This window comes from Lepidochelys olivacea, assembly GCF_965140295.1.
Source record: "Lepidochelys olivacea isolate rLepOli2 genome assembly, chromosome: 8".
Lineage (NCBI taxonomy): Eukaryota > Metazoa > Chordata > Testudines > Cheloniidae > Lepidochelys > Lepidochelys olivacea.
Genome location: NC_140418.1, coordinates 86,768,129 through 86,789,024, shown reverse-complemented (window position 1 = coordinate 86,789,024; position 20,896 = coordinate 86,768,129). Strand labels below are relative to the sequence as shown.

The 20,896-nt window shown below is 41.2% G+C and overlaps 1 protein-coding gene across 3 annotated transcripts in view; it reads right to left on the bottom strand.

Moving 5' to 3' along the window:
- The window catches only part of NEGR1 (neuronal growth regulator 1), a 618,255-nt gene that overhangs the window by 66,652 nt on the left and 530,707 nt on the right, over positions 1-20,896 (bottom strand). Inside the window, exons 7-8 of one of the 3 annotated variants that reach the window (XM_084637120.1) lie at positions 10,179-10,253; positions 9,771-9,955 (exon numbers count right to left, since the gene is read on the bottom strand). The exons of 1 other annotated variant lie outside the window; for it this stretch is intronic. In XM_084637120.1, the coding sequence (XP_084493246.1) occupies positions 10,180-10,253 (74 nt within the window). In that variant the 3' untranslated portion in view covers positions 9,771-9,955; position 10,179. Of the gene's footprint in view, positions 1-2,499; positions 2,542-9,770; positions 9,956-10,178; positions 10,254-20,896 lie in introns of those variants that run through there. One more of the 3 variants, XM_084637118.1, reaches the window with a different exon arrangement.

Genomic DNA, 20,896 nt, shown 5'->3' with positions numbered 1-20,896 from the left:
ACTTCTACATCATTAGCCAGTGAACACTTTACTTTGGGTTATATTGTACTCTCCTTTAGTAAATCCTGTGGGGGAGGGGAAGGAGAAAGCCCATGAGTCACCTTGTGGATTTACCGGTGACTATTACCCTGATGGAAAAAGGAGATAGGGCAGGGGTGGGAAAACTTTTTGGCCCGAGGGCCACATCTGGGAAAAGAAATTGTATGGCAGGCCATGAATGCTCAGAAAATTGGGTTGGAGTGCAGGAGGGAGTGAGGGCTCTGGCTGGGGCAGGTAGGCTCCAAGATGAGGAGTTTGAGGTGTAGGAGGGTGCTCTGATCTGGGACCGAGGGGTTCTGAGGGTGGGAGGGGGATCAGGGCTTGGGCAGAGGGTTGGGGTGCGGGAAGGGGTGCAGGCTCTGGTTGAGGGTGTGGGCTCTAGGGTGGGGCTGGGGATGAAGGGTTTGGAGTGCAGGAAGGTTCTCCGGGCTGGGATTGAGGGATTTTGAGGGTGGGACGGGGATCAGGGCTGGGGCAGGGGGTTAGGGCTTGGGGAGAGGCTCAGGGGTGCAAGCTCCGGCCAGCGCTTGCCTCAAGCAGCTCCTGGAAGCAGCGGCATGTCCCTTCTCTGGTTCCTATGCGAAGCCACGGCCAGGCAGCTCTGCATGTTGCCCTGTCCACAGACACCGCCCCTGCTGCTCCCATTGGAGTGAACGCGGGGGCCATTGGAGCGTGTAGGAGCCAGAGGGGGCCCATGCCGCGGCTTCCGGGAGCCATGTGGAGCGGTGCCCAACCCTGCTCCTCGGCTAGAGTGCCGGAGTGGGGCAAGCCCCTGACCCCACTCCCCTGCGGGAGTTCAAGGGCCAGCTTAAAATGGCTGGTGGGCCAGATTTGGCCCATGGGCCGTAGTTTGCCCACCCTGAGATAGGGCCACAGAGGATGCAACGGGTTTGGTCTCCAGTCCCTTTAGGGAAAGGAGCCAGGGTACATTGACTCCACCCCCCATTTCTGCTCCTGTAGAGGATTAACTGAGGGTTAAATTTTACTTTTGTTTTTTTCTTTACCATGTCTCACAGCAGAGAGAAGAATAGAGGCCCAAATCCTGCTTCTCTCAGGAAAAGTTTTGTGCCAATTTTTTCCCTTTTTCCCCGGAAGCATCTGACTCTCCTTCAGATACTTTTGCTAAGAAACAGTACATGTTTGTGAAACGCAGCTCGGTATATTAACTGCTTTCAGTTTTCTCCTAAAAGCCACATGACTACACTGCAGATTAGTAATCTGATAACATAAAAAACTCTTAGTATATTATAATAACCATTTTCTTAAAAATAATTGTGTGAAAGGAGTTTTCTTTTCACACATCATATGTGTGGGGTCAGTTTTTCTGACCAGTTGAGAAAATATGGTTTTATAAAAATCCTTAAATTTAACTGTGCAAAAGACAACCACTGTTATATGCAAAAATGGAACCAAAATTTGTATAGCTGTTGATCCAGATTGTGCCTCCTAGGTTTCTGTTTGGAGGGACCTCTCAGCTTGCAGATCTCACTCCTTGTGTGTAAAAGGAGATTTAGCCACCTTTGTGCCACCCATGGTACCATCATCAGACCCTGTGGAGAATTCTTTACATGGACTGGGGGAAGAAAGTTCAACCGGGAAGGTCTGGAAGGGGACACATCATTTCCCCCTGCCCTGTCCCTGTGGACATTAGTAAAAAAAAAATACAGACAGGGACTATATTATCTTTTCTACAGAGTTCCTCCTTCCACTGCATTTTGGGGACACTCATGGCTGAGGCAGTCCCTGTTAGAGTGATTCCAATGGAGACACATTGTTAGGGAACCAATAATGGGAAATCTCCCAGGGGTCAAGGCCTCTGTATGGATAATCCTCACGACTCTCACAGATCATGGGGGCCAAGTGTAGGGCCAGGCTCTGCAACCTTTTTTACATGGAGGCAAACTCCACCTCCTTCAACAAGACGACTTCTATGAGGAGAACCTGACTTCCCTGAGATCCTTCTCTTGAGTTTTTCAGAAGTAGTGATGACCTGGAATGTTTCTTTCAGAAAAGCTAAATACATTCCTTCATTTTGTTAGATATTATAGAAAAAAGGTTTACAAAAGCCAAAGCAAATGCCTTGTTTATAGTAACACAAACCAACCGTCAGTTTTCTACAGCTAACACTACAAAGAGTACTAAAAGTAAAGGCAATGCACAACTAAGTCCCCTTGTATGCATTACTGCATAATCTTTAGACAGAGAGAGAAGGGAGGCAGGAGAGATACAAACCAGAACAGTTTTCTCAAAGAAAGAAACTAATAAAAGAGCAGAGTATACAGCTCAAGGAAGGACAGACCAATGAATACACAAAGACAGGAAAGAGACAATCCAGCAGTACCAGAAACAATACTGCCCAATATCAATTCAACTTATTGATATGACAATGTAAAAGTCATGATTCCTGAAGAGAGAGAGAGAGTACCCAAACATACGTTGTGAATGTATGTGGATACTGACCTGGGCTTGAGACAGGACTAGAGGTAGTAGGCTCAATAATTTCTACAAAAAGGGAAAAGGAAAAAAAAGAACATTTGGATATTAATTACACATGGAACACAGATACAAAATGAGACAATAAACAGTCATGCAAGAGACACCCATAAGACCTTTTATTGAAAGATTCAACTGACCACCAGAGATTCTGTGAAAAACATGCAATAAATCAAACCTATGTCATGAGATTCACATCACTGTCTTTCTTTTTAGAACTATTTTATTCATGCATCACCAATACACAGTACACAGGATACCACATTCCAATTTGCAAATTTCCATTCTGCCAGCTTTCTAAACCTACCATTAAAGTTTTCAAGCCAAAATTCACAAGGAATTCTTCTTGTGAAATACTGAAACCTGTGTACAAAAAGGCTTTCTTTCACACTAAGTATTTTTGCAAACATAAGCAGTGACAAAGACTGTGAACATAAGAAACATGATTAAGGCAATTCTGGCATTTTCTTAGGTGAACTTGAGGAAATAATTGTTTATTATCCTCTGTTTAAACTGTTTCTAGAAAACATACATTGAAAACACCAATATCAAACCACATTTTGAAGAAGTTTAATTTACTTGGTGCAATACAAGGAATAGTAAAAAGAAGCTATATACAATTCCAAAATTCTCCACACGTAGTATAACAAATCATTAACTTTGTGACATCTCACTATCTCGCAATGGTAGTACTTTATACTCCACTTTTTCCATTTCTTTTATTGGATTTAATAGTGCTACACAAACCAAACATACCAATCTTAATAAATATTGCACAGGTGCAAATAACTAGTAACATTTCCAAGCGGCAACTTAATGCTCTTAATTAAAAAAGATTTAACAGTAGCATTACCTAAATCCAAAGGATCCTGGGCCATACAATGAAAATACCATGAAAACATAATGCAACCGCTGAAAAAATATGAAATAACTAGTAAGACAACAGTAGACATGCAAATCATAGCAAAAGAACTTCACTCTGTCGTCTCCATTTCAATTTTCCATATTAGCTGCCATATTCGATTTAATGCTGTGAGTGTAAGATTTATTCAAAATGAAACAACACCCAACATTTGCTGAGACATTTAATTATAAATATGGTTTCTTTAAGAAGTGCTGCTTCATTTAAAACAACAAAATGTATTTTAAAATCATGCATTATTTTGAAAGCAAGTTAATAGTGTTACAGGTCCTTAAAATGTATCAAGTGACAACTCAATCATCACATGAATTTATTGTGATATTTAAAATAAATCTGTTCTGAATTGGCACTTCCATGACACTGTACATATTATTTTATTAATATATGCAGGAATTCACAACTGCACTGTATTAACTTTACAATTCATTTTGAAAACTAAAACCCATGCAGTGTGAAAGGCTGACATTTTGTGCCATACACAGTGGTTTATATAAATGGATCTGAAGCTTCAGTTTCCTACATATTGCTTAGAGATGGTTTACACGATTACCCACATTTATCAGTTCAGCTGGTGGAGGAAACCCACCTGATATCTGAGACAGCTTTAAATCACTTCAGGGATGGGTAAACCGTAACTGCTTTGTGGCATGATGGGTACAACTCACCCTAATGCAGGATCTGCAAAGATTCTCTGCACCTTTTAATCCCCATGAACCCTCAGAACTGGGGTGAATTTCACCCTCTGAGAGTGGAGCTGCCTTCGTCTCCAAGGCCCCAATAGAACAAAACATGGAAACCCATGTGTAACGTTATATATGTGAATATTAGAGGTTAGTGGGACTATGCATAAAGTCATACACATACATAAGTGCGCTGCTGAACCAGAGCACAAGTGAGCTCTTACCAGGGGATCTGCCTGGGAAGAGCATTCAAGAAAGATGGGAAGGCCCTTGAATGTTTGCAGTGCAGTGTTCTGCTAAGATCTGTTAGGTAGTTCTGGGTTGAAAACAAGTTCTGTTATTTTGGGACATCCATAGTACAGGTATATACACCCCAAGGAACCAATCCCCAAACCTTTCTAGCCAAATGGATAAGTCTGGAAGGAATGAATGAAAATCATCCTCGTTCTATAGAACATGGACTCAGAATCTACTTAATCATTATGAGGATGGCAAGCTCCAGCCCCAGGCTTTAACACTTATGATCCTGGAGACTTAGAATGTCTTACAGGAAGGGAGACTCCTTTCTTTCTCAAACTCACTGTTACTTATTCAATGGAAATTCCCTGGTGGGGTAGGAAATTTCTTGCAGGACAGGTGACATTCTAAGGCTACAGCCCGTTACACTCTTGTTGCCTGCTCGTTTCAGTAAGTCTGATGCAAATTCAATATAGAAAAAAATAATTTCAGTGGATTCTTCTGGGACCAGAATTGGTGTCCTGCAAATGAAGGTTTCTGCTTAAATGAGTGCTATACATATACACTTTCCCCCAATATATTCTACAGATACATCACTTATTAAAACGAAATTATATGACCCTAAAGAAATAATGCTCTCTCGGTGAGGTACCTGTTCTGTTAACTAAACTGACTGACCAGCAATGTCTGACCTTTAAAAAACCAGGGCCTTTATTATGTTGATATGAATTGGGAAGTTATTCAGTTGTCTTGGTAACCTATTTGTAGGGCCCTACCAAATTCATGGCCATTAAAAACTTGTCACAAACCGTGAAATCTGGTTTCCCCCTGTGAAATCTGTTTTTTTTTTTGCGGTGTGCTTTCACCCTGTACTATATAGATTTCACAGGGGAGACCAGTGTTTCTCAAATTGGGGGTCCTGACCCAAAAGGGAGTTGAAGGGGGGGTCACAAGGTTATTTTAGCAACGTGTGGTATTGCCACCCTTTCTTCTGCTCTGCCTTCAGAGCTGGGCAACCGGAAAGTGGCGGCTGCTGACTGAAGGCCCAGCTCTGCCAGCAGCAGAGCAGAAGTAAGGGTGGCAATACCATACGCTGCCACCCTTACTTCTGTGCTGCTGCTGGAGGCGGCTCTGCCTTCAGAGCGGGGCTCCCGGACAGCAGCCGCTGCTCTCCCGCTGCCCAGCTCTGAAGGCAGAGCCACCACCAATAACAGTGCAGCAGTACTGCAACCCCCCTTACAATAACCTTACAACCCTTGCAAGGTTTTGGGAAGTATTTTGGGGGGAAAGACGTTTCCAAACAGCTCTTCCCCAGTAACCAGTATTTGTTTGGTGGTGGTAGCGGCTAATCCAAGAACAAAGGGTGGAATATTTTGTACCTTGGGGAAGTTTTGACCTAAGCTGGTAAAGATAAGCTTAGGAGGTTTTTCATGCAGGTCCCCACATCTGTACCCTAGAGTTCAGAGTAGGGGAGGAACCTTGACAGTCCCCTACAATTGCAACACCATGAAATTTCAGATTTAAAAAGCTGAAATCGTGAAATTTATTATTTTTAAAATTCTGTGGCTGTGAAATTAACCAAAATGAACCAGGAATTTGGTAGGACCCTATCTATTTGCAGACTCTAAAACAATCTGCTTACAACACCAACTCTGCCTTCTTAGATGAGTGACAGTATATGGCCTCACTGACAAGCAATGTATGCCTCATTTTGTGGAGAATCAGTGAGAGTCTGTGAAGGTTAGTGGCTGAATATATCATAGAGCAGCATTGCATTGTTGTTAGGGATGGCCTAAGTGGAAGGAACATTTTAATAGTGCATAGAACGGGGGTGAAGAAAAGTTGTCTGAAAGGAGTGAAGTGTCTTGTGAAAAAAGCTTGTATTCATATAGAGCAACTAGCAGAGGAAAAAGGAAATTAGATTAAAATTAGGTATCCCTGAAAACCAAGTGTACTGTAGGCAGGAACTATTGATAAGCATACTTCAAATGCTATCTATTAATTTTTGGTTTACTATTTTTGATCATTTGATTTGGTGGGTATCAGCCCTTGCCATGTCTATATGCTTTGGAAAATCATATCTGGTTTCCCAGGTGTTATTGTTGTCTTCATTTCAATAGCATTATACAGTGGTGATATGAGTCATCTTCCTGGTTGTCCTGAGATAACATGATCTTGTTCTTATGATATTGTAGGAGTTAATCCTTCTTATTGCTGTGGTTTCCTATAGAAGTCCTGGGTTCCATTTACTGCAGACTAGTAGCAAAGTTATCTTTGCTACTGTCAGCAAGGTAACTCATGTTTTACTGTAATTTGCCATTAAAAAGAAAACCACCATTTCCACCACATCAATATTAATAAGGATTTTATTACTGTTGGGCCAAGTTCTGTAGTCGTGACTCAGGGCCAGATTCTCCCATCTTTACTGAAGTTTAGTAGTACCTCACTTTGAAAGTAGTCCCATTCAGTACAATTACTTGCTGAGCAAAGTACTACTCAGCATCAGAAAGGAGGCAGAATCTGGCTGTAACTCCTTGGACAAAACTCCCATTGACTTTACACATTACTAGAATCATAGATCAAGCTATTTGGGGCTGGAATATCTTCCCCAGCTTCAAGTACCAAAACTCTTTTTTGGACATGTTTATTCATGAAGCAGTTCACCTCTTTAGAGAGAAAATAAAAACAGCTGGTTTCCTCATGAACACACTGGGCTATTTTATTAAAAATAAAAACACATTAAAGATTCATTAGTAACATTCTGCTTTTTTTTAGCATTTATTTTCCATTTCCTTTGGGCCCAAGTCTAGAATTCTTACAATATCAAGGTCTCACATATATCACAGATATTGAGGGACAGTTCTGCTAGCCATATTTTACACTGGCATATGATATGCAACTGAAAAATACATAAAAATATGACATTTTTTACTTCTATGACTTCAATGGGAATTTTTGCCTATGAGCATTGGGTCATAAAGAAGTAGAACAATTGAGCTGTTCACACCTCCTTTCAGAATTTTGACATTTATAAATTTGGTCTAACGTGAACTTTTGCATCCATGAAACCTGCACCTCACTCCCAAAGGAGAACATAACTGTGGTGTTGTACCTCTCAGCCCAGACTTAAAGAAAAATGAATTTTCTATGGGATCATGCTTCCTAGTGGTAGCATTCTGAGTCCCATCTTGCTTCTGGGGGAAGACCACTAAATCTCTAGTTGACTAATAATTTATATAGTTTTAACAATAACATGTTGAGAAAGTTCATAGAATCAGAGTTTAAGGCCAGAAGTGACCACCAGATCATCGAGTCGGAGCTCCTGTGTATCACAGGCCACCACATCACTCGCACACTAAACCCAACAAACAACATTCCCATTAAAACGTTACTAATGATGCACTAATGAGTTTTTATTTTTATTAAAATAGCCCAGTGTGTTCATGAGGAAACCAGCTGTTTTGTTTTTCTCTCTGAAGATCCAAACAGCATCATGAATAAACAACATATCCAAAATGTTTTGGAACAGGATAAGGTTTAAGACAGGGTGAAATATTCTAACCTAAACACCTCTGATCTAGACTCTTAATTCTGTGTAAACATAACAAAAAAATCAAGCCATAAAGCATAACAAGTGAATTCCTGAGAGATTAATGAATGCGTCTTTGAAATATGAGGCCAACTATGTGACGTTAACGTTAACTATCAGGCTTCTTATTGTGCCCTAAGTGTGATCCCACGCATTTATTTCAGGTGTGCAACAGCTGCCATGTGGCTCCGCAAAAGCTACTGTAAGTCCCAAGTTGTTGTAATGGATTCTGGGAGTGTATGTAGAAGCACATCTTAGGCATCCTGGAACTGAAACAGCAAAACCCAGCACAGGCTTTTCTGGAGAGCACAGCCCAAGGCACGTACAGCCACAGTCTAAAACACATCGGTAAAAGCCGATAAAGCAAGACAGAGTAATTTCTTTGAAAGCGTGCATATATGTCTTTTAAGGTTCATCTTGCTTTAAATATACCTCAGCAATGACAGTATGAATGGGTGATGATCATCAAGGTGCTTCCAGGAGTCATGTGACTGTGGAAAATGGACCCATGAAGATCAGTATTTCTGAATAAGCACATCTTGAATGAGAGTTCCTATCACTTTAAAGGTTCTGCCATAAATTGCAGACCTACAGAGTTGCTGAGCAAACTGGAATACCCTAACTGAAGTTTGTGGAAATATGTAAGTAGCAAGATCAGTGTATTTGATAGCTGTTTAATTTGTGCTGATCTATAGCCATTTTTGCATTTCTGCAGGATTGAGTCCACAGTGAAGACATTTTCCCCTAAAATAAGTTCATTATAAGCAGATGTTTACTATAGCTGGAACTGAAATTTACACAATGTGATACAAAAAGAAAAGGAGTACTTGTGGCACCTTAGAGACTAACAAATTTATTTGAACATAAGCTTTCATGAGCTCACATCTGATGAAGTGAGCTGTAGCTCATGAAAGCTTATGCCACCCCCATGCCAGATTGGGCTACAACAGGCCAGAGCAGCTGCACAAGGCAGCAGCCAATCAGGGAGGGCCTGTTAGAGAGCCAATCAGGGCCAGTGTTACAGCCAATCAGGGATAGGCTAGGCACTATATAAAGGCTGCCCAGGAAGGGAGCAGGCAGTCTCTCTCAGACCTTCAAGGGAGAAGGTCTGTCTCCTGAGTGAAGGAGACTGGCACCCAGGACAGTGCAGCGCAGGCTTGGGAGAGCTGAGGAGAGCTCCAGCCCAATACCTGCCAGGCTGCAGGCCCTGATAGGAGGGCCCACAAGGGGCAAGCGGGCTGAAGGGGAAGCGGCCCAGGTAGGAGAGGTGAACAAAGGGAGCAAAGGAGGGCAGGGATGCTGCTGCCAGAGGGTCCCTGGGCCGAGAGCCAGAGTAGAGGGTGGGCCTGGGTCCTCCCTTCCCCCTTGTACTACACCTGGCCGTTAGGAGTGGCCATAGCGTACTGTACCCGACCCCTGATAGAAGGGATTAGACTTTGAGGATGTGGTTGGCCACTGCTGCTGGGGTGAAGTGAAAAGACTGCTGTTAACCTCCTCTCCCCCCGGAAGGGGGTGAGTGTGGACTTGGGGGCACTGCTGGAGGGCAGCGTCCTGAAGAGGACACTGTGAGCTGGGAGCAACGCAAGTCGAGAATCAAATGGAGGGCAAGAGACGGACGGGACATCACCGGCAGAGGGCGCTCTGCATGAACTGAGCTAATTCCCAGGAGTGACCAATAGGAGGCGCTGCGGTGGTGAGTCCCAACCCCATCACATGGACACATGCTGTTAGAACATTTATCCACCATACACTATCATGTATTCCCTAAATGAGTTCTCCAGCTTTTTTCCCCATCTTCAAATCTTATTGATGAAAGAAGAGAGAGAACAATGTAGATCCAAGAAATTTAAGATTTGGGTCATGATCCACCAGGAAAAACTAGAGAAGTCTGACATACAGAGGAGAATCAGCTCAATCTTCCAGTACTACTCAGATTGCTTTCTTGCTTCTCCTTTTTCTTGAAGAGGAAATGCTGGTTCTTTTTCAGTGTTTATTCTGACATAAAAATAAAGCAAAACAGAAGCATAAGAAAAAGTGATTTTTTTTCTGCTTGAACTCCTTGCATATTGTGTAATAATATGAACATAGAGAACTTTTAATCACACGAGGCCCCATGCACACAACTTATGCTTTCCCTCCTATCCATGTGGTAACTTGCCTTTTAGGCACAGTATTCAGCAATTTTTTTATAACAAACTGGAAATGACATAATACTTACTTTAAGGGACTGGCCTCTTTCGCTCCTGGCACTCATGGTCCACTTGCCTGTTTTCTTCCTCACTGGAAAAATCACCTGTTTCTCAGGACCAGGGAAAAGATGACCAAATATCTTTGTTGAAGACTTTTCTAAATGCAGTTCTCCTCCAAATGCACCGATCATTTACAACTACATAACTTTAACATAATCTTTATCTTTCTACTTGCCAATTTGCATAGTCCCAGCAGGGACAGAGAAAACTGTGCATCCAAAACACATTGATGTGAAAGATTTTACTTTACTGGGATCCATGAATGCAAAGATGGGCTTCAAAGTAATATGTTGTATGTTGTTCATCAGCTGACAATGGTGTTGATAAGGCCATTTCAAACACCTTATGCGATTACAATTGTTAAGCAATACCAAAATCATGATGTTCTCTTCTATTTTGTGGATTTTGCATTCAATATTGTTTCAGAAATAAACTAGACTATTAAAAAGGGGCTTTTCAAAAGAAGAGCCCTCAGTAATATAAACAGCTCTTTGAGCCACATGAGGCTTGTATAGCCTACCACAGGTTTGCAAGTCTACATTATCTGCAAGGTTCATAGAACTGACTTTTGTGATTAACTCAAACCTCTGATAGAAAAGACAAGTTCTATGTATGGAACTGTAACTAACTGAAAGAACCTCTGGTGTCGGAAGAATCCCTCCAAAAGTGAAAACTTATTTAAAGTCAATTTTCACATAGCAGCAGCTGAAAAAGAATCACCATAGGGAGGTCCAACATTTCTTTAAAAGGAAACAGCTTTTATAATCCTGGAGTGGGTCCAAAATTAAGCAGCAGTGCACTTGTACCATTGCTGAGATACCAGCTTTTATAATACATAGATAATGTAAAGCACATTATGAAAAAAATGTTTATATGCTATGGTCAAATCAGATTTCCTGGCAAATGAAATGATCCTATATCAGACTGATATGGAACTGTACATGGTTACATTGTGCTTTTTTATTTATCTGCATGTTTGGTTATAGGAATTGTATCCCACTTTCCAAATAAATGTGGTGTAGACAAACTGAAGAACTTATAAATTGTTTGTTTTTTTAAAGCCTTTAATTTTCAAATACTGTAACTTAAAACCCTCCATTACTGAAACATTTTATTTTGGTCCATGTGTGAAAGGATTAAAATAACAACTGCAACTACTCTGGCATATAAAAGCTTGTATTTCTTGAAATGCTGGTTTTGTAATGTGTTATGTGGAAGAGTATAAAACTTAATACCTCTTTCTCAGGAGAGCCCAGGAATGAAAAGCATACAGTGAATTAGCATTGTCAGGGAAAGATGTTCACTGCATTTGACCTCAGTATAGTTCCAGCATATCCCTGCTCTAGTCTTAACGTTTTGCATTATAGATACTGATCAATGTTCCTCCTACAACAATCTCCGCAGTTATATTAATTTTAGGTTAATATTACATGAAATAGTTTTCACTATGGTAACAGTAAGGGATTGCAACAGTTATGATTAGATATTTATATATAGCATACAGTGACATTTACATGTTCTATATATTTAAGGCATATTATGGAGAAATGCACTCTTTATTATAGGCCAGATTCTTATATCCTTACTGAAACTGAGTAGCACCCTGTTCCATAAGCACTATTTACACTATTAATTGGAAGAATGGTATCTGTATTGGTACTACAAGATTAATTATTCTTCATCTGTTTAGTAAAACATAACAGTCCTATCAAAACATCCATTTTACCTCAATCTGTATCAATGGAATCTGTTCTTGATCCCGGAAGAATGGTTAGGTTTCCCATATTTTACAGTAATAACTTGACAGGTCCAAAATAAAAGTGGCATTAGTGTATAGATATGAGTTGAAAATTAATTGCATAACTATTTTCAATTAAGATCATTGGTACTTAACTACATTAATTTCATTTAATCTCCTTCAATCTGCACCTTATGTTAATGAATAATTTTTTTTAAATAAAAAGGCTCGTTAAGCCAAAGTAAGCCAGGGACTATTTGAATGTGACGGTAAGTGGAAAAACTTACTCAAATATAAGCCTTCCAGATGAAAAGGTTTAAGTGGATTGGTACATGGGAGATGCCCTTAATTAATTCTGTATCGTATAATCATTAATATATTGCAATAACAAGTCAAGCTCTTTTCCAGGTATGAGTTATCACATCTTAGTTGCCAAATAATAGCTTATTTTACTTGAGTGGTTTGTTCTTTTATTACAGTAAGATAAATATTCATATTTCAATTTGTACAAGATGATTAACAATTAATTTAATAGCTATGAGCCTGATACTAGAAAGGATCAAGTAGGTCATTCATTCCATCTTTCTGACCATGAAGAACTGTTCACTGCTGTACATTTGCTATTGTCTGTCTGCCCTTAATCACAGCCTATTTTTGTAAAGCTAAGTATATTTTAAATCTTGCCAAATAGTGTTACACAGTATTTTAATGTATGCCTAAAATGATAATTCATTACTTTAATATTTAGGTCTTTAAGACACTACATTACACACTACGGGTGAAATTTATCCCTCTGCAGAAGTCTAGGACAAGACCTACATACCATTTAAACCCGCAAGTTATGGATTCAATTCTGTAGCCTTTAGGTTAAACCCTTATGTCTCATCAGGCCCTGTGTCTGAAGGATTAGGTCCAACAGTTGTTAATGTTGCAAATTTTGCTAATCCTTCAATCTGCTATGGATATATGGGGTTTTTTTTGTTTGTTTTTTTAATACTGGATTTCTTGATAGGTTACAGACTGGAAATCACCCTATTTAATGCAGGATGAATTATTTTTCACAGCTTGAAAAGGAAAAAATGGAGTGCAAAAGTCTGTCAAGTGTTCTAAATACTTTTAAATAAGTACATTTCTCGTTAATTCAGTATATTGTAAATGTGGGGTGTTTTTAAATGGAAAGTTATTTTTCCATTGGAACATTCAAAACAATATTTTAAAACATGACAGGATCACACAGTGATATTACTCTATACTACTGACAAAAAAAACCAAAAAAAACCCCAGCTACTTCATTTAACTATCCATACCACATTTATTCATGTTCAAGGCTTTGCCTTTTACAAGATTCTTGGTGTATTTATGGATAGTGACCAAATGAGAAAATTTTAGCACTATGCATAGGGAACTTTTCACAAGTTCACCTTCATATTACAACCTTCTTTTTGAGTGTCCTATAAAAATTTACACCACTAGTTTTTGACTTCATGGTATTTCCTTGCAGTACAGACAGTATAAATCCAACAAATTCAAGGGTGAAAAAGTGAAGCACATACACGTTTCAAGCAATGTAAATAAATCTGAAGAGTGAAATCTTTACTTTGCTTATGTAGACTGAAAAATTTAAACTTGACATCTTCCAATTATACATAATCAGATTAAAAATGAAGATAAATATTGTATCACAAATACAGAAAATATGACTCTGCACCTTCTCTCCTCCAGTGTTTGTAATGCAGGATCCTCAGATATCCTCTTCCCGATTCATATATTGCTAGAACATAATGGCTATGGATTTCTGGACAGTCATGCAATGTAACAAAGTGGCTTCATTCAAGATAACCCTTCTCCCTGTCCCCTTACATAGCCATTATGGAGCTCCCCATTACAAAGTCAGCATTTACCAACAGTTACCACATAAAGAAAAGGAGTACTTGTGGCACCTTAGAGACTAACAAATTTATTTGAGCATAAGCTTTTGTGAGCTACAGCTCACTTCATCGGAGCTGTAGCTCACGAAAGCTTATGCTCAAATAAATTGGTTAGTCTAAGGTGCCACAAGTACGCCTTTTATTTTTGTGGATACAGCCTAACACAGCTGCTACTCTGAAACCTAAGTTACCACTTAGTGGCATCTGAGGTCTGTGCTCTACTCAACCACCCCTTTTTCTCCAGCACCTTCCCTCTGACTCAGTTCTGTTTCTCTGTTCAACTCCTTCTTCTTCCTTGCCCTAATGCAATTTAGCTGTTTGCTCCAGTCCTAGTCAAGCAACCCTGACAGCCACTGTTAGGGTGCCAACCCCCCAGTTTCGCCGGGAATCTACCGGAATCACGCTCTATCTCCCGGAGGCTACTGCAGCCAAACTGGGAGATTTTAGGCACTTGACAGTCTGGTGGCACAGTGGGGCTAAGATAGGCTCCCTACCTGCCTTGGCTCTGTGCCACTCCTGGAAGTGGCCAGCACATCCCTCTGGCTCCTGGGGAGGAGCAAGAGGGGTCTCTGTGTGCTGCCATGCCTCGAGTGCTGATTCCGCAGCTCCCATTGGCCGGGAACTCTGCGGGGACCCCTTTGGCCCCCCACCTAGGAGCTGCTGCCAGAGGGGTGTGCTGGTCACTTTCTGGAGCTGCCTGAGGTAAGCGCTGCCTCCCTTACCCACTCCTGCACCCAAACCCCCTGTCCCAGCCCAGAGCCCACACCCAAACTCTCTCCCAGAGCCCATGTAACCCACACGCTTCTTGGTTGTGGTTCTCTGTCCCCGCGAGTGGCACCGAGACCACTTAGAGAGAGATTAATGAATTTGCTCTTCAGCCTTAACTAAGGGCCATATGGCTTTTGGCCAATGGGGACTGCGGGAAGTGGCGCGGCCCGAGGAACATACCGGCCACCACTTCCCGCAGCCCCCATTGGCCTGCAGCGGTGAACCACAGCCAGTGGGAGCCGCGATCGGCCAAACCTGCGGATGCGGCAGGTAAACAAACCAGCCCGCCCCGCCAGGGACTTTCCCTGAACAAGAGGCGTCCCAAGTTTGGGAAACACTGCAGTAGAGGATCATGCATTTAGCACCAGAGGCCTCAGGTTCAATCCTGCCTGCCGACGGCCGGGGTCTGTTGGCGTTCCTCCTGCACCCCAAATTCCCTCTCAGAGCCCACACCCCATCCTACACCCAAACTTGCTCCCAGAGCCTGCACCTCACATGCACTCCAACCCCCTGCCCCAGCCCATACCCCAGGCTCCCTGCACCCAAATTCCCGCCCAGAGCCCACACCCAAACTTGCTCCCAGAGCCTGCATGCCTCCCCACGAGCCCATACCCCAACTCCCTGACCCAGCTTGGTGAAAGTGAGTGAGGGTGGGGGAGAGCAGATGGAGTGGGGGGCGGGGTCTCAGAGAAGGGGCAGAATAGGGATGTGGTCTCAGGGAAGGGGCAGGGCAAGGGTGTTTGGGTTTGTGCGATTAGGCAGTTGGCTAGCCACTGCTGCTGTGCCTGACATTCCTCAGCCTGCTCTGTTGTCTTGGTTTGTTGGGCAGGACATTAAATACTTATTTGCCCAGATAGCACTCCTACTTGTTCCAGGTTTCTGGACAACAGAATTTCCCCTGCCTATGAACACTGCATTCACAATCTCTAAAGCTCATTCCGGGGTTGGACTAGATGATCTCCTGAGGTCCCTTCCAACCCTGATATTCTATGATACACTTTCGCTGCACAGAATGGTTTTGCTGTTGAGAGAGTGAACATCCCCGTTCTGAGGATGCAACTCTTCCCTCAGCAACTAGAATTTACATAAATACCACTACAAGCTCTCTGAACACTTTGTCTCCTAAGCAGAAATTTGTATTATAGATACACACATACAAATGAGTTGGCATGAGGAGCTAGAGACCTGTGTGATTCCTCTTCAGCTTGTTTTCTGGTCTCTGAACTATCAGCTTATAAACATTCCAGCTCAGTGTCACTGATGTACCGCAAAAGTTGCAGCCTGCCCCGGTCATCCTTCACCACAGCTGAAAGAGGCAGTAGGACTGCAGGAAGTCAGTCAGGTCTCTCTGCAGTGCCTCCTCTCAGCTACAAGGGTTTTACTTATTTTTGCAGTTGCTGAGCAGGCAGGCAAGATTACTTTTTCTCTTCACCTCTCACAGCTCCCTCTGTCAACTCCTTCACTCCCACTGCTCAGTGGAGCAGACAGTGGTAGGTGATGGCAGAAGCTAGCACCAACTGCTAGGGCCTTTATTATGACTTGTCCAAAAAAAACCCAAACAAAAAACAAACAAACAAAAAAAACCCCCATCAAACATGCCCACAATCTCACAAACTGTTTTAGACACTCACCACAAGTGTTTATCCCAAAGTCACTTCAAAGCTAGTGTTGCAGGGTTGCCAGGTCACTCAGCTAGTAGTTAGGGCCCACTGCCCGGTCTCCCTTTTCACTCTGTGTGTCCGGGATCCCCAGATGGGGTTCAGCTAAATCAGCTTCCTTGCCATTCCAGGGGTAGGCATAGGGGACTCTGGGCTGGAATGGCAAGGAAGACTCTCTTCCACAGGAGCATGCTCAGCAGTGCCTGAAGGGTAGAGTTTTCCTAGCCCAGCACTGCTCCAGCCTTTCCCCTGCCTTGGCCTTGTTTTTGTAAACTCCATCATGCTACAGGGTTTTGTAAACTCCATCACGCTACAGACTGAAAAAAAAATAGAGTGGTTTACTTGCCCACACCTTTCAGGAGAGGCCATCACCATTACCAGGCTTCTCCAGATCTCCCCACATCTTGTTTATCTATTCTCCTGTATGTCCTATAATGCCTTGCCAGAAGCTAGGAATAATATGGGTAAACTATGTTTTCCAGTTTGTCCTGCTCTCTGATTCTCAGAAAGTTACACGATGGAACAATCAAGAGCCAACGTCATAACTTGTCACTGAGGGAGTTTCAGCCTACGTCGCTCATCAAACTACAATTTCAGCTCCTAAAGCCAGGATCAGCAACATGGTCTGTTTCCCTGAGATCACTTCCTCTCACACAGACAGACTTATCCTCTGCACCACAGGCATTTTACATGCTCACCACAGGCATTTTACATGCTCACCATGTTTAGAGCTAATCCTCTAATCTAAGAGATATCCTCTTAAAGCTAACTTCTATTTTGAATTTAGACACTCACACAAATTAAAGAACAAAACAGCTGCAGGGCCACAACAAAAGTTTTATTTTTCTACTGAAAACTACAGAGAGAAAAATGGTGCCCCATCCCATAATATTAAGGCAGATTTAAGGTGGACTGTTCATTCTATGCAAAGCCACATAGGGCCAGATTTTCAAACGTATTTAGCTGCCTAAAGATGCAGATAGCCAGCTAGAGGGATTTTCAAAAACACCCAGACGCTTCTGAAAAATCCCATTGCATCTTTAGGTATTTAAATACATTGGAAAATCTGGCCAATAAATACAAATACATAGCAAAAACTACAAATCCAAATGATTAATAACCTTCTAAAAGTATTTATTCTTTTTGCACTATGCCAAAATACAAAAAGAAAACAACACATTTGATATGTAAATCAAAGAGAGAGAGAGAGAGAGATTGTGGGTCTGAAATTACAAAACACTGCCTAGCATTCTCAAAAATGAAAGGTAATAAAAAGCACAGCCAATTTTCAAATGAGACCCCATATTCCTCAAAGTTTTGTATGCTATTTATATCTTTTCTCTCCTGAACTGTCACCAGGAAAAGCACAAAACTAACCTTTGAGTGTATAATCTTTGTAATATTATCTTTCTTTGCATGCCTGAAACAACTCAATTAGTCTTCCATGAAAAAATGTGCCAGACAGAAAGTGGACTGTCAGCCAAAGAGAAGAGAGGGGAATAAATAGGGATTTTAATCTCAATCAGTAAACACAAAAGAGAAATTTTCCTGAAAGACTGGAGCATTAACCTAACTTGCCCCTGAGAAGCCTGGCCATTTCTGTCAATTTTTATGCTACGGTTTACTTATCAAGTCTGTAGAAGTAAGCATTTACCATGATAAGCTCTACATCATGATACACACATTACCCCTGAAATACAGGATATTCTAACTTCTAAAAAGAAATCCATCACTGTGTAGCATGGAGATTGTAGTAAAGACATTGCTTTAAAGCTCATCGTGTGTATTTTATAATTAAAATAAAAAAAGAGAGAGGAAAGTGAGTAGTTGTATTCCACCGAGAGATAAAAGCGAGCTTTCTATGTCCTCTTTTTAATGTAATCCATAAATGCTTGCTTAACCTGTTCCTGGCCTTTTGCTATTATGAAGCCAAACTGTGGAAATATTTCCTACAGAACAAGGTGGCAGAACCACCTCAGTCTAAAATGATTAAAGGAAACCACACAATGCACGTGGTCTGATTTTCAGAGGTGCTGATTATCAACTCCCACTAACATCAATGGGAACACTGGGCGATGGTGCTCATCATCACTTTTAAAAATCAGACCTCTCCTGTGTACTTTATGTTTTATGTAATGAAACCAAGGAAAAGCAAATGGAGAAAGCCTATTTAGTTACCACATTTAGGTGAACATCTAATAAGCTGCCCCCCCCCCCGCACAAAACTCCACCAAATAATAAAATAATAAAATAATATAAATAAAATAAATATAAATAAAATAATTTTATTCTGTTTTACAAAGTAAAAATATTTTACTATCAAAGAGGAACAATATTTGCATATAAATCTTTATTTCTAATCTTAGATTTTTCCAGAGGAAACAGCTGGTTTAGGTGTAATTTTTACAGCTGTTCAGCCTACAACAAAAAGAAGAAAAAGTGACAAAATATTCTTAGTACTCTTTTTAATTTGTGCTTTGGTTAATATGTATAAATAGGAAGTTCATGAATAATGTAGAAGCAGTAAACTGTTAGAATTTTTTTGCCGTTAAAAAAACATATGATTAGAACTACTCCCGCTCCCACCAATTATAGATCATTGTCCTCAGAGGTCATTCTTTGAATCTGCACAATTGTTAACTCTCACTTCCAGCCATAAAGTAAATTTTACAGAGTAAACTATATATTAGAGATACGATAGAGCTGAAGTGTAAACTACAGGGACACCGCTTTCCTGCTATATAATGGCATGCCTTCAACAGACAATGCTATCAACCAAAGTTCTATTCAGATTGGACTTTAGTCAATTACATACTTTCTGGCTTCTGTAAATACCACACATCTGACAAAAAGCCTGTTAATTTTCCCCCTTTTACTGACTATGCAGATCTGCAACTGAAGAATCAGGAGCCAGAGGGATCATGCAGATAAACTTTTTGCCTCCTACAAAATTCTGCACTTGAGTTAGAAGTTTGTCTCCTACAGTATTTGCTATCATGTTCTGTATTTCTCAGTCCTGTGTTAATCCTGCATAAAATTGGACTATGTTATGATGCAATCATACAACTAGGGTTGCCACTTTCTGATTGCAGAAAACCGAACACCCTTGCCCTGCCCCGCCCCTTCCCCGAGCTCCCACCCCTACCCCGCCCCTTCTCCAAGCTTTGCGCGCCTCCCCCACAGCTCCCATTGGCCAATGGAAGCTGTGGAGCTGGCGCTTGGGGTGGGGCTGGCACGTCGAGCCTCCCTGGCAGTCCCTGCACCTAGGAGTTGGACATGCCACCTGCTTTCGGGAGCCCCGTGGAGCTAGGGAAGGCAGGGAGCCTGCCTTAGCCCCACTGTGCTGCCGACTGGACTTTTAACAGCCCGGTTAGCATCACTGACCGAAGCCGCCAGGGTCCCTTTTCAACAGGGCATTCCGGTAGAAAACCAGATGTCTGGCAACCCTAGATACAACTACCTTGAAAGATCCTTTTAAAATATCCTCCCCTTTCTGATTGACTGGTCTGTTTCTATCTTTACATCCAGAAGATGTTCCTTTCCTTTTTTCTGGTCTGCTAGTTAAGGATATGCACCTCTCATCAAATATCAGGAAAAGACTTAGTCTGATATGAAACAGCTTACCCCAATATTGAAGACCTTAGTGCAATATGCCCAGTAGAGAGCTCTCTCTGTGTCATCAGAAACGTCATTCACCCATTACATATCCAGAGAAAGCAACAGATTTTCTGCAGGGGTTGAGTGCTTTATATCTTAATTCTATTGCCTGCAGCCAATTAAAGTGATTAGATTTTACCCATATTTTTTTAATGAACTGTGCTCAGCATCTCTTGCCAGCATAAAGGATTTCCGAGAGCATTTTTGAGAAAGAAAGTTCTTAAAATGTTCACTAAATTAAACTAGCAGAAACTTGGCTTAGTGAAAAAAGGACAGTTTAAAATCTATTCCAAAGGATTGTCTGGGAGAAGAGTAGTACATTATCCTTTTATTATCCTAAGAAGAGGGTGGATATATAATAGGGTATCCACAATCCTTTTGCTAACTCAAACAGAAGTGGACAAACAACAAAACAAGAGGGAAACAGATGAAATCCTTCTTTGTGTCCTAATTAATTCTGGATTTAAGACTGTTATTGATATCTTTAAAAGTCATTTGATCAATAGAAGTGTGTGTGTGGTTATAAGTAATATCTCATTTCACAACTATATCAAAATTACATTACATTTTTCATGATGCTTTAGCTAATCCATAGACAGTACACTGTATTATTGTCTCCATGGATATGTCCAAAAAGCCACATTATCTGTGTAACAAATGACTTAAAGATTTAGTAGCTGTAAAGTAGTTGCCTACCTTACTCCAATACTAGCTCCTACTGATATAGCAATTTGTGAATAAGTTCTTTAATCATTACTGTGTAATTACAGTATTACTGATCCATGATGAATTGAAATCCACAGTCAATGTCTATCAAATGAATCGTTACAAATTTGTATAAATTACATATTGAGATATGCTGGCTTCATGGTGAAATTCTAAACCATATAAAATTCCTGAAAAAACTTCATTAAGCTTGAATTATGGTTGTAAATTTC